Raw genomic sequence first — 15,527 nt, forward strand, 5'->3', positions numbered from 1 at the left:
ATTTGCAAGTTTCTTCCCTAAAAAGGTGTCAGCAGTTTGACTTCCAAAGAAGTTCAAACTCTCTTAGCCTCTAAAGGTAACTTAAGTTTAAGAAGCAGTACCCTCTCTGCCTACCCATCCGCTCTTCTAAGGGTCCTCGGCCTACTGCTCCCTTGCGCTCTGATCTCTCTCAGCGCATCTGCTCAAGGCATCTACCCTTGCCTTCGCTCTGAGCAATTCCCCTCGCTGTTCCTAATCTCCAATTGCTCATTGCTACCTCCTCCCCGGGGTGCTGTCCCTAAAATACACAATCACAGTGTGGGTGGAACGCCCCTTGACGCCCACCACGGACTTTCCCCGATGATGTCAGTTTCTGGCTCTTTCCATTGCTTCATCTCCTCGCGTCGTCCGTTAGGTTGACCCTTCTCCTTAGATGTCATCTTCATCTTCTTGTTGGCGACTTTTAGTTGACACTTTCATCCAAAGTCAGATAACCTTAAACAAGACCTTAACATTACAACTCTTTCTCTGACCTTACTAGATCCTGTGAATGGTCATTCAAAACAAAGCTCAAATTCCAATCGCCTCCTCTCATGTTTAGGCAATAAACTTCGTTCGACATTTGTCACCTTAAATCTAGCAAATGCTAGACTCTTCGGCTCGCACCTTCAAGTGAAGACTATTCACGACTCCTGTGAGCCCACTAAATTACATACATTGGACTACACTCTTGCGAACCCTTGGTCATTCAGGTTATAATCACAAATGACCTAAATTCTTCTAGCATTCCTACAAACTTCTTCTCCACAATATAACCTTTAACATACATTTATATACAATCGTATTTACCAAATACTTCGTTCATATGTGAATAGATCTTAGCTAAAATACAATTTCGTAGAATATAAACCTTAATACATAGAATATAAAATACAACTTTATTCTCATTGGTTACTTCGTTATGTATGCTCTCTGCACGTTTCTCCATGTTACATTTCTCGCCGTTTCTGCCTTTAAAGCTACACACGTATATGCATTTCATTTTGCACGTTCTTCTATTCGTAAGCATTTCTACACATTTCTACATTAGCCCACTACATGTACACACAGCTTCTAAATCTAATGCATGTTTAACGTGTAAATACATTTACGTTTCCTATACCATAATCTCACTTTAGTTGACTTTATGCTATAGTCATCAACTTCACATTACGATATGCATTTCATTCCTACGTTTATAATATATACGTCTAAATATGGCTACGATATACTTTATATTCAAATTGCGCTCTCTCACTGTTTTGTTATGATACTGCCATTTGTATTCCACTTGTCTGTCATCGTTGTGATCTATTGGTGCGTCTGAGCCGTGGGCTCCTCCGTGTGATAAAATGATAAAAACGGAATGTTATTATCATTTTATTTTTTTCTCCTGCTGTGGCAGGGCATGAGGGGGCAGGGGGAGCTGCAGGGGGGGTTGTGGAGCACTCCTGTGCGCAGTGATTGTTTGGTCGGCAGTCTCGAGCTACCCAAATGGCATGCGCACTACACCCTCTTCTCCATGCAGGCTGTATTACAGCCTGCATGGGGAGCATGCCAACTCCTACAGCCCATGGCCCCACCTCCCCCCAGTGACCAGCCCCACCACCAGCGAGCCGAGCAGATCACCCCCTGCTTCTGAGGTATCGGGATATTGCATTGTGGTGGTGTTCTATTATGTATGTCCCCATTTTGGAATATAAATAGCACATTTTGCCCAGTTTATTCTACAAGAACAAAAGTCTGTTCAAGTATAATTTGGCATATGAGGAAATGACCATGATTTTGAGAATAGGTTAGATTGTCGGTTATCTCGCAAATATATTCTGTGATTCCAAAACAATGAGCTTTGCAGAATTCACAGTCTTCTGTGTTGGTTTATCCTCAGTTACTGATGGTTAAAGTAGGTTAGATTTCAATGTAATAGTTTGCGAGTGGCTCAAATCAGACACAGGAACTGCAGGGTAGAGGAGGGGTTAGGGAGGATAGTGTTCACATTAACATGGACTTAATTAAGTTAGTTACCACTCCTTTTGCGCTTGTTTAGACTGCAGTATCATGATGTAATGCCTCTTGACGTAAAATGATGTCATTATTAACAATTTCCCAGAAAGGAGTTATTTGCTTTGGAGTTTAATTCTCTCAATTATTGCCTTCCCCTTTTATATCAGATTCGGGTATCAGTCCACTTTTCCTCAGTTGCTTCTCCCACAGGTTCATATTCATTTAACTAGATGAAATGGGACAAAAGAAAACCTACAATTTCCCCTGCCATAGTCAGTGCTTCCTACAAATGTAAGGTCAACGGTTAAACGGAATAATCCATCAAATGGTCGTTTTCTCAAAACGTGATGCTGAAATTGGTTCCCCACCTGGCCTCCTGATACAATCTATCGCTTCAAAGGGTCGCTCCTTCCAGCAATGTGATTTTTATTTTTACAATTTCTGGTTGGCAGAAAGGAGGTTCACAGTGCTGTATTTACAAGATGTATAGCTATTGTCTGACTAAATGTGTAACTCGAACTCAACAGAACGCACACCTTTGTTCCTTTTCTTGCGGATATATATTTTCCCTCTCTTAGTCTTTTCACCTCAAACTTCTTACAAATTTTCACAGAAAATCACCTTTGTCTTCGTAGGTCACCAACCAACCGATGGGTCAAGGTCTTTCCTGACCTTTAATCAGAAGAAGGGTGGCCCCTTGCATCACAATTCCCAAAGTGAGAGCCATGGTTGTTAGAGGTACCAATGTAAACAACTGTAACTCAAAATATTAAGCAACCAAAAAGAACATTAACTAAGGCTTTCCAGAAAGAAATGTTCAAAACGTATTGAAGTTGATATAACAAAAAACACTAAATTTTAGGGAGTATTAAAAACGCCCAAAGCCTGCTTTTTGTTACAATGACACTGCTGCTTCAACGAATGGTTCAGTTTGTGTGAGTGGTTCTGTGAATGACTGAGTGGTGAAGTCATAACCAGTCAATAAGTTCATACAGGACGGAGTGCATTGGAGAATAGAAGGATGGCGGACTGACCAGTTTTATGGATAGATGAATGGATGAATGACTGGACGGAGGGATGAGTAAGCGCTGATTGAGTAATGATGTGTAGTCAGATATCTAAAACATAGGTAGAAATTCCGAGTGCTCCCTCAGTAATGCCAGGCTAAGAAGTCACTAGACTTGGGTTACTTACTGAACTTGTTATTTAACAAAACGGTACACAATAGGAGCTGTTTCAGATGACTTGTATTAACAAAACTAAAATAATAATTAGCCAAAGCAAAGACCTGGACAGCATATTGTGTGTCTGATGACCCAACTGCATCTGGAAAGTCTGCATATGTCCTGCTTTGCTGAGGCGTACCCCTCCTTTTTTCATAATAATCTTCACCGCGCATCACACACCTAGCACACGCACTCTGGACACCTGTTTTGTTAAAGTGTTATCATTTTAATTCTGCCGCCTCTCCCCACGATGCATTCCGGACTTTCGAAGAATATATTATCTTGGACAGGACTGCGTCGGCCATCTCCTGGGACCGTAAAATGAGTACAGGGGTCCACGTGGCCTGGCAGCACCAAGGACGCCACCTCCACGGAGTAATTTTTTGAAAATAATATGTGGCCACATTCTGCCTCCGCTGTCTCAGGGACCTCCACCTCCCCGGGGATAAATACTACAATGGAGGGGGCTGTTTGCCCCCCCCTTGTGGAGCCATGAATGGCCCTAGGGACCACCACCACCCAGGGCCGGCTCCTGTTGCCTCCAGGGGTGCCCACCCTTGGGAGGTAGCTGTTTGCTTTTGCAAAAGCAAACATTGCTCCACTTTCTGCAAGCTGGAGCTGTCAAACAGCTCTCGCTTGTGCAAAGCTGAGTTTCTACCTGTTTCCCTGCTTGCAAATGTCCGTGCAAGGAAACAGATCAAAATATTGCTCTAACAGATAGGGAGTTGCCTTTCAGCAGTCCCCTGCATGTCTGAGCACTGTTGGCTCCCACAGGAATTGGGGAGGAAGCTGGGACCGCAGGGGCTTTGAGGCTCCCAGCGGTCCCATTGCACATTGGGTGCCTTTGGGGCAATGCTTAATTTGAGACTGTGGTTTCCAGTGCTCGGCATCAGCACTTAATTGTCAGCGCTGGATCTTGTATCAGTCTGCCACATGGTGGTGCAGTCTGAGATGAGCCCAACAACTGTGTTTATCAAGTCAAATCAAATTGAAAATGAATACAAGTAGGCTTTCATGCCATTGTTATGGCTTTGCATGGCCTGAAATTGTCTGACTTGTCACACTTGTAGTAGTGCGACGGTTTGGTGTTATGTTGGCACTGTCATTGGCAGTGCTGGAAGGGGCAATGTGGGGTGCAGACTGCAGTGACCTTCTGAGAAGGTCCCTGACACTTACTTTTATACAAACTAAGCAGTACCTAGGAGCACCTAGGTGACATAGCTGTGCCCTGTGGGATGGGGACCTTGTGGCTGAAATCTGCCAGGGGAGGAGGGCCGTGCGGCCCTCTCCCCATAGTAAAACAAAGAAGCACTCACTTCTGTAAAATACTAATCATGCAAGTGTGTTTTATTTGCATTTCCACCCTGAAAAGTTATCTGTAATCCGTGATGGAAGTGTTTGCATCCTTGATTTTCTCAAGTGCAATATTTCAAGTAGTGTCTGTGACCAAGGGGCATGCTTTCTTGTCATTTTCTGCTGAGACCAGAGATCATTTTCCTAACTTTCAAAAACTAGAAGTATGTAAACCTGCCTAGAAAACCTGCCCATTTGGCCCACCCCATAGGCAATAGCGGAATGCAGCATCTTCCCATCCTTTTCTCAGGATGATAGACAGGATAATAGACAGCTTACTAAAATGCCTCCCGACGATTTTGGAAAAGGGTTCTTGATGCCTAGGAATACAAGTGCAATACAATACAAATGCTTCTCCACCAAAGAAGCACGCACTTCTGTAAAGTATAAATCAAGTGTGTTTTCTCTGCAATTTCACCTTATAAAGTTATCTGTTGAAGATGTTCAAGCAACAATCACATTAGCAGAGTTACAGACACACAAGGAAACTGGAGACATTTCCTCTGTGTTCTTAACACACCTGTGGTGTAGGAGATGCACTATGCATTGACCCAACAGGGTAGCAATTACTAATTAGCCAGTTAAAAGTACTCCAGTATGGTAGAGATGTTGCACAAATAAGTGGCCTCTTCTTGGATAAATACGCAGGGCAGGATTTATTCGGGCAGGATGTTCATTCCTCAAAAATTAAACCTCAACAGTTCACAGCTAGGAAATAATTGTTTATAAAACTTTGAAATTCCCTGTAAAAAACCAGAGGCTACAGGGAAGTTATAATTAAGAAGTAGAATTTACAAAACCGTGGAAATGCACTTACAAAACCAAAGGTATCATGGGGTTATAGTTAGAAATACAATTAAAAACTCTTCGAAATTCACTGAAAAAACAAAGGATACAGGGAGATTATAGTTAGGAAATAGAATTTAAAAAATATTATAGAGATGTTATAGTAGGCTCACATTTCATTCACACAAATCCATAGAAATTCAGCAGTTATAGTTATTTACAGTTATAGTGTCATAGAACATGCACTCTCCGCTTGGCCGGAGATTAAAAAATGCTCCCACGAAGCTGGAGCAAACAAAGGTTTCTCTGCTCACATAGGTTCAGGGAGAGAAACTGATTTGTCGCCATAACATGTGAACCTCCCTACCCCGGGGATATTTATGGCTCAGGGAGGGGTGCCATGTAGCCCCCATTACTTAAAGTAACTGGACTCATGGGTGGGCTCACTGGGGCCTTTATTGGTTTGGGGAAGAGAGCTGCATGACCCCCTGTCCCCATTTTCAGTCATTTTGGCCCTGAGCGTGGGCTCCCTGGGTCCTTTAGTAACTCAGGGTGGAGAACAATGGCCTCCCACCCTTTTCTCAATCCCACAGGAGTCCTGCGGGATCGCAGCAAATTTTGCACTGTTTTTGCAATGCTCTAGCAATAATAAAGGCGAGTGGGCCCATGCACCCCCTATATACACTAATTTCAACCCCGGAGATGCGGTCCCCTCCCCTTTATTATGTCAATTGACCATGGAGCACCCTGAAATATTTCCTTCACACATTATTCAAAAAGTAGCACCCTTTTGGAAAGTTTTGTGGAGATTTGTCAAATGTGGACAAAGTCATACATATATATATATATATATATATATATAAATATATATATATATATAATATATATTATATATATATATATATATATATATATATATATATATATATATATATATATATATATATATATATATATATATATATATATATATGTATATATATAGTTATATATATTCAGAACATATGTGTGTGTGTTCATGTTAACTGGGCGAATAGTACAAGTGAACACATGAACTGGTGGAGTTGTTTGTGCAGCATGAAACATAATCCTAACATCTTTATTCGAAACATTAATTAATTTATTTCCACTCTAGCCTGCATTTAAAAAACACCCAATTGAGGGCCAAGGCAACCAATTCACCTGACAAATAGAAAATGAATGTAATGTGTAACTGCACATTTAAGCAACTGTACCCCTAAAATACCAATTCAAAAATGTTAAATGAAAAGGAGGATTTGAAGCACACATAAAATCTGATTAGTGTTGAAGGTTCAATCACTGTACATAAAAGAAGAACACCTGACCCAGGCTGAAATCTTTTGAAAAGACTGAAAGATGTATCTTTGGTGCCGGGATAGGAACAGAAACGTGATTTTTTTGCACTGCAGAAAGTATGGCAGAAAAGAGCCAATTTAGCAAAACCCCACCTGGAACTATGCACTCTAAATGCTTACAGCAGAGCTGTACCACTAAAGATGAAAGAAGTCCAGAACAACTACATGCCACAAAAGACATTTTCACATTAAAAAGCTGAAACATCATTTGATTTGCTATACAACTTTATGAAAGTCTTAAATTCCACTTTGAAAAGAATCCATACAATAGTGTTCCTTTTCAAATGTCTTTTCTAAACCCTCCTTGAGAATTCAGTGTAGGTGGAAGTCAATTTGTGATGCTGCACCTCAGTGGCATTTGTTTGAAGGGGATATGCAATGGCAGCCTTGCATTCAAAGGCTGACTTCAGGCGTGACCTTAAGAAAAAATGGCTACGCTAAAAGGTAAAGAATAGGCACAGAACTAAAGGGGTGGAATAACATGATCCCTAAAATAGATGATGTGGGTCTTTCATGCATCCTGAAGATATTACTTTATCATGTTGCAAAACCACCCTTTCTAAACTCAGAGCCTTATTCCGTATGTGCATTTAGAATCAGAAAGAGAATAAACGTTGTCCATCATTTTTTTGAGCTCTGAATGTGAACATACATCTTTTTTTTATAAATCTCTCACAATAAAGTACAAAGCTCTACTTCTTTGGCAACATAAAAAGGCTGCCAAAAAATGTCATACATTAACAAACAATAACTTGATGAGCCTGGATATTTTTATATCACCACTCAATATTAGATATAAGATTGATTTTGCTAATAGCAAACACTTTGCTGGATGATACCTTCAAATATTTATACATAACATAGTGGCAAAGTGCATCAGTAAATACCTTAAAAAGTGTTCTTTAAACCAGGCTTGGTCAACTGAATGGTCAGAAACCAATGCATTTGGTTAGAGCATTTTCGAAATATGGCACACAGGTCCCTATTACACATTGACAATTACCCATATTTTATACTCTCAGAGAGTGAGCATTTCTGTTATATGTATGTATGTCTACAAATTGACAACCCATCTGTAAAACAAAAGAGGGTTGGGCAAGAGGAGGTGTTGGATGTAAGGGCAATGGGGGCAGCAACTTATGGAAAGGTTGCAGAGTCATTCTCGGTAAAGTGTATTTCGGTCCAGTGGCAGAAGTAATATTCTGACAATCAGAATTACAGATTCATCAACTCACTTCTTAATATTTCACTTCAGTCTCTTCCATTATCAATTTTACTCCATCCTGAGTTTGGCTGTCAAGTCCTGGAGATGGTTGAGATGATCCATATTTTATTTAATCCTTTCCTATTCATCCATGAGAGAACTCCAGGGTCCTTTTGATGTTTATACTTCCTACTCTAGCCAAATTACCTTGAAAATCAAGTTCTCCCTTGTTCGCCTCTTAAAAGCCAGACAGCTAACACTTTCTCTCCATTCAGACAATTTAAGTTAATAGACTCAGGAATTTTTCCTTTTACTGCTTCAAATGTAATTATGAATGCCACAGCAATTGTCTCTTCCCTTCCAAGCCATTAATAATTATGCTGCCACCTTTCACCGGAACATTACGTGGGTGTGCAGCTGTTCTAAGTTTCCAACATTAATACCTGCTTCAAGTTTCTAAACATTGTCCTAAAAATCATTCATATTTTATTTACATTTCAATGCTCAGTATCGATTCTTTAAATATCGCTATCTTCACCTTTGGTTCCATTCAGTCACTACCTTGAATATCTTGGTTCACATCATTGGGAATATTCTCACCATAGGCTTACCACATTTTCGTTGACCTTTTCCATAGTGGTTTTGTTCATACTTTTTGAGCACTTGTGTATTACTGTATATTTTAGATTCCACGTGTACTGATCAATCGTTTCAAGAGAAATATAAAGAAAACATTGGGAGCACCATTTTTGGTGCATGCTCTTCCATTAAAAACAGGTATATGCACTAAATATGAAGAAAGGTATCTCTTTTTGTAAATGACATTATTTTGGTGGTAAGTTGTACTTACCATAAATATAGGGTCGTAACATCATATCATCTAATGCATCATCTCATGAAGATGTATGTCTACTGCACAAAGAAATAGAAAGCATACGTACACTTACAGGCTGACTTTTTGGCACATCATAAACGCCTTCTTTCTTTTGACTGGTAGGAACCTGCATGAGGGCAAATTAAGCAATTAATTTACTGAGTCGTAATTGCTATTCAGAACTTTTTACACCTACACATTTTAGATCCCATTTGTACAGCAATAAAAATGCAATTCAAATTATGAACTATATGTAATAATTAAATTTTAATATAATTTATCTATTTCTTTAATGGCGTCACTGTAGTTATGCCCTTAAATAGTCACCCTGTAAGGATAAGTTTTGCAATATATGAAGGACATAAAATCTATGAAAGAAATGGATTGCCTGTAGTGGTTGCAAATCTGACACTGGAAACATATGGGGTTCTCTGACCTTTACTGTAAACCAAGCCGCAGCTACCTGCAGGTGGATTTCAGAAGACCTCACTTCATATGAACCTTTGTTAACCTTGGGATTCGCTAACAGATTTAAAGTAACCCATCATGTTATGTCTCAAGAAAGAGTGACTGAAGTAGATTCTGAAGAAATAAATTAATGCTAGGAAGAGAAAAGAAGATAAGGGGAATATAGACTATCCCATTATCATGATGAATTTTACACATTTATAAAGTGAACGCCCTCATCGCCTAATTATTCTTGACACTAGTTCTTAACATTGACTGTAACGTTGTGACCTAAGGAGTTGAACTTAGGAATGTTGGTATTGTTGTGCCTGTAGATAAAATCACTGTAATTCACAGCATTAAGTTGTCCACGCCTCACATAGCACAGGCTGAAGGGCAGCACTGTCATAATGATCGAAATGTCACTCAGAGAGAGACTATTTTTTTTTAATAAACTAGCTTTAATCATTCATAACAATTTGTCCTTAGCATTTTTGGAAGGTAAGGCTACTTTCTGTAATTTTGTTTTGCAATAGTAGGTAGGACAGTTTCATTGAGTGGGTCAAACTTTATCGATTTACTGTAACATCTATTAGTAGGCTATATCATATCTAGGAACAAGATGCAATGTGGTGGGAGTGAGCCATAAATTCTCAACACATTTCTTCAAATAAATAAATTCCGCTTCAAGTGTAATAGTATAATCAACAGAGGTGTTGGTATATGAAATTTTTCTTGATTTAAAATAGCATATTTATCTGCAAATATTCTGCACTTGGTAAAAACAGATATGAACGATGAAATTAGTGATCAACTACTGAATGCATTATCGAAAATTATTTAATTACATGAGTATTTTGCAGAGTACACTTGGAGGGATTTGTCAGCTGCCCCTATTAACATAAATGCCTTCAAGTCTTTGCCACTCTGCACAGCAGAAATGTCAGCCATGTCCCGGAGCAGAGATAGCGAGATCCTATCATGAAAATTTAGGTCAAAGGATTAAGAGTCTGGGCGTCTGGAACCCCGGAGACCTTCATCTCTGTGTCTGTGATTTGAATTCTTGTTGGAACAGATAACCAAATGCCTGGAATTTCCTGGCAAGAACACATCAAGGTACCACCTTTTAAAGAAAACCAAGGCCATTGTATTGGGGATTGAGACCACCTGACATGCTATTGGTGGTAATTGAAACGTGAGGCTAGAGGTGTCTCTAGTCTCATCCCTTAGCAGGCACACACATTGTTGTCTTAGTGAAAACAAAAAGACTTCCACTCAATAGGCTTGATTAGAATTTTGTTGTATTTCTTGTGGATTATATATTCAATTTCTTCAATTTTTCAAAAGTTCATTTGTACATTTTCAAGGTCTTTGCGAACAATTTCTTAGTTCAGGCAATGTCTATATTGTACATCCAATGCATTTCGGGCATTTCACTATGCCCTTCATCAGGGATTTTACACTGACTCCGTGTGCTCTTGTGCTCCTCTTGCCTCCAGGCCTCGGTGAGCGGGGGTGACACAGGGGTCCCGGGTTGATGGCAGCACCGGAGAGCAGCAGCGCTGAGTGAGTATCCGGCCCTGAGTGAGTATCAGGGCCGGATACTCACTCAGCGCTGCTGCTCTCGGGTGCTGCCATCAACCCGGGACCCCTGTGTCACCCCCGCTCACCGAGGCCTGGAGGCAAGAGGAGCACAAGAGCACACGGAGTCAGTGTCAAATCCCTGATGAAGGGCATAGTGAAATGCCCGAAATGCATTGGATGTACAATATAGACATTGCCTGAACTAAGAAATTGTTCGCAAAGACCTTGAAAATGTACAAATGAACTTTTGAAAAATTGAAGAAATTGAATATATAATCCACAAGAAATACAACAAAATTCTAATCAAGCCTATTGAGTGGAAGTCTTTTTGTTTTCACTAAGACAACAATGTGTGTGCCTGCTAAGGGATGAGACTAGAGACACCTCTAGCCTCACGTTTTATTTACATAGTAAGACGCCGTTGGGCCCTCGGAGTCACCTTGCGGAGCACCAGTAAAACCTAACCAATATTATTCACAGTGTGTTCACCTTTTCAACAAAACATAGGCTGTGCATCTACCCAACATCATTCACTTTATGCTATTGGTGGTCCCATAGTAGGCATTACAATGCCACCACCACCAAGGCAGTTGCAATGCCTATATTTTACATTGTGGCGGGTGCTGCTGGCTGCAGCACTCGCTGCCAAGTAAAAATGGGACATGTTACATATCCATTCACTACATGGCAGGCACCATGCAGTGCCTGCCACATGGTACAGGGAAATGTAGGGGGCACAATAGGTGCCCCACAACCAAGGGCCAGGGCAGAAGGGAATCCCACTACAAGCCCCCAATGTCCCTTTAAGCCAGCCTTTTCATGGCCAGTAACCCGCCAAGAAATGCTGATGGAAAGGGGCATCGTAATCCCTACCAGTATTGTACGGACTACAAGCCCCTCCGCCACACCGATGCGCTCAAGGAGCCATCAGATGCATGGCGGTCAGTTTTTATGACAGCCACACTTCTGCCCAATATCATAATATGGCAGGCACTAAAGCTCTTTACGATGGCAGGGAGACCTCCACCAACAGCCTGTCAGTGGCTGTCTCCCACCATTGTAATCAGCCCCCATGTTGTTATATATTCAGAAACCTACTGTCTGTCAAGATTTCAGTGCAGGGAGAGTCTTGTGGAGCCCAGTGTTTACCACATTTTTGTAATTCAATTGAACCATTTCTAGAATTTACCCACACTTGTAAGCCAGGAAAAGAAGAAGGATTTTCAGCTTTTATTTACAGTGTGCACCTGAGGTCTAAAAAAAGTGTATTTTTTCATTAGAAAGTTATGTTCTGCCCAGTAAAGTGAAATTAGGCCCATTTCACTTTGTTAGGAAAAAAGTGCTATATGCAAAAGTCACTAACAGGTTCAAATGTCTCTAACTAGAAGTAACCTGTATATATTGTAGCAGATCGTCTGCAAAACTCAATTCTGAAGAGTTCAATTTTAATCAATTTTCTGAAATAAATGCGCTTTCTGACAGCTCTCAGAATAGGTCTGGAGCCACGGGCTCCTGGATCTGCCGCAATACTTCTGCATCTGCCATGCTTTTTGGGTCTCCTTTAATGGACCAAATGCATACTGGACAGTCATTGTTCAAGCTGATGATGTATTTGAAAGCCTGATTTTGTAAACAGCCTGAATCTTCCATCCAGTAAATGATTAAATGTTTATACCTGAGTACATTGGAATCAAGACAAGTGCGTCCATAATAGGATATACTCAGTTGAACCACTGCATGGTTAGGCACAGTCTTGTAGCAGTTCAACTGGATATATCCAATTCTAGGCCTATCTTATTTATAGTGCAATTAATTATTTGGTTTATGAATGGTAGAACTGAATCACATATAATCCTCAGTATTGTAGAATTTTAATTATCTTATTTTCATTTCCTCTGATGTTTGGGTACAAAGGAAAGCATGCAAGTCAGATGAATGGGAACACATAAGTCAGATGAATGGGAACACATTGAAGCGGTTGCCGGAAGCCAGAACATTCAATTTCTTAAATCTAGACAAAACATGCTGCTTTCTTCCAATGACAGACAGACATTCAGTGGAAGGCAGTGCATATTTATCTCTCAATTATTTTTTAGGTAGATGTACATTTGAGTCTTATCTACATTTAAAAATGGAATTGATAAAGCTCCATTATCTGTGCCATAGAATGTCCCTAAATATCTTACAACAGTGATGAGAAAGTCCATGAAATATAACAAGATGGCTAAAAACATTTAGCTATCCCAAAATTATATTTCCATAATAACATAAATGTAAAACAGGGACAAAACCAATAAAACTCAAAAACCAAGGCAAGAATGAAAGAAATCAAGAAATATATGATTATTTGCAAACCTGAGTTCAAATATAGATATTAATTTCTACAAACTCAAAGGCATGGGAAAACAACATTTTCATTTCTAAACATGAATAAAATACATTTTCTCATATATTATTAAAAACCTATGAACACTTCTATGAGAAAACATGCCATCCTTTATGGCATAACTACTTAATCAAAACAGAGGAGCGTGTTTTAAGTCAATGGTGAAGATGTGCAAAACGACAACTGAGAAACCACTTTGTTTATAATATGTGAATCGGAAATATGAGATACGGCCTACTGTTATCCATTGTATGTGGGAGTTTTCCAAAGTTAAAGAGCAGCGAAAAAAGTACATGGACACTATGTAGACAATAATTTTAATAGGCAAGTCTGGTGGTCCTTTGGATACCACAGCCAACTCAAGTAATATGATAGATGATGAAAGAATTAATCCGGAGAGATTCTTTGTAATGAAACATGTAGTTGAAAGAAAGACTGATAACTCAATTCATGTGTCTTTTTTAGAACGTACAAATATATATATACGCATTTTCTACAGTGATCACATTCTAATAGCTCAGTTGATGAAAAGTTCCTTTGTCATGGATGATGTCAGGACCACACTGTTTCCTTCATCCTAGTTTCACAAAGGTTGTGTTTCAGTTGTAATTACTCACAATGTTCTTTCAAGAATCCTAATTGGTAGAAAAATACATATATAAATATGTGTATCCTATTTGAAGAGACAGACAAACACATCCAGAGGACCCAGAGGGCACTTAGTATGTTTCCTCAATAAGTGTAAAAATAGTGCTACAGTTTGTTCCGCTGAAATATGAAGCCAAGATTCCATTTGGAAGGTAACTTTGAAATATAGTGGGTGACTTATTTTTTTTATGACTCTTCCTTGAATAGGTCAAATCTGATTATGCACATTTGGCTAACTGATGCAATAAAATGGTGACACTTTAAAGAACGTGGATTCAAATTGATAGAGATTTTGTAAAATCTGTTCAAAAAATGAACTAAGAAACGTGAGAGTGTTTTGATTATTAAATATTTCATAAAACTAATCTGAATAGCTACTGATGAGGGTCTTTTAATTTTGGAAAGCATGTTGATAATCCAGGTTTGTTATGTAATTGACATGGACTCTTCAAATAGCAGAAGGGAATCAACTTTTAATGTGGGAGGATTTATGTTGAAAACCTCTTTTTTATTGTAATTTACAAATATTTGTAATAACTTTAAAAAGTGTTCTGTAATGCTAAGTAATTGAAAAATGTTTGTAATAGGAACACTCAGGGAAATACTGAGCATGTGCTGACTAATCTCGTTTAGGAAGGGTGGACAGGGAAATAAAGGGGTTTGGTATACAGTACATATTTTCCAAAATTAATAATAATAATTTTTATATTTATATCTATGGGCTACTCAGTATATCTTGATAAATATGAGAAAAGTTCAAAATCATTTAATTGAATATGTTCTATTCTAGACCAAAGGATGAAACCAACATAATTAAAGCACTTACATTTAATGGAGAACATTTTCCTGCTAAATCCCACATGAAATAAATGTTATTCATAGCCACTTAAAACACTATGATTGCATACTCATCGGCAGCATGTGCATCTCCATTTGTTTTATTTGGTATGTATTATACATCAAAAATTTCACTAAAAGTCTAATAGCTCTTCAATTTCATATAGATCCATTGGGCGGTCCTAAACATGCGCATGATTAATGTTTTAAATTGAGAATATTCTATTTCTCACAAATGCTGGTAAGCGATTAGAGACGACCTTTATCTAGTTCTCATCATTTGCATCTTGAAGAAATTCAAATTTTAAGTTAATAGCATATGCGCTATGTTCAAACCGTAATCAGGGTTGACTTAAGTTAATATTTGTTTAAAATATGGTTTTATATTACTTAATTGTTACTGTAACACCAATAGAATGGTATCTATTTATGAACTTTAATATCACTGCATGCAGGCTAGTGTATAGCACGTACTGAAAACAGTGCACATACATTGGGCAACAGAAGAACGATCTAGTACTTTAAAGAACTGAAATGTTTTAGTCCACTGAACAAGCTGATCAGTAGATGGATGTTTTCTAAAAGATGGTTGCCTGTACAAATCTTTTGTAGATTGAAAATGGCAAAATGTGCCATGCTAAATGTAGAACTCTATAGCAGTAGTTGCAGTAATGCAGCTCAGTTTTGTTCAGCCGTATATGTTTATACCACATTTCGGATTACATCCTCAAATATAACCTTCACTTCATATGAATTTACTATCATAATTTACTAACAACTGTTA

General features: G+C 38.9%; 1 protein-coding gene across 15 annotated transcripts in view; it reads right to left on the reverse strand.

Moving 5' to 3' along the window:
* The window catches only part of DAB1 (DAB adaptor protein 1), a 1,411,149-nt gene that overhangs the window by 95,359 nt on the left and 1,300,263 nt on the right, over positions 1-15,527 (reverse strand). For 8 of the 15 annotated variants that reach the window (XM_086952858.1, XM_086952895.1, XM_086952839.1 and 5 more), the window contains one exon: positions 8,909-8,968. The exons of 1 other annotated variant lie outside the window; for it this stretch is intronic. In XM_086952858.1, the coding sequence (XP_086808984.1) occupies positions 8,909-8,968 (60 nt within the window). The remainder of the gene's footprint in view (positions 1-8,908; positions 8,969-15,527) is intronic. 6 more of the 15 variants (XM_086952885.1, XM_086952914.1, XM_086952849.1 and 3 more) reach the window with 1 other exon arrangement.

Source organism: Lissotriton vulgaris, chromosome 1_1 (assembly GCF_964263255.1).
Source record: "Lissotriton vulgaris chromosome 1_1, aLisVul1.2, whole genome shotgun sequence".
Taxonomy (NCBI): domain Eukaryota; kingdom Metazoa; phylum Chordata; class Amphibia; order Caudata; family Salamandridae; genus Lissotriton; species Lissotriton vulgaris.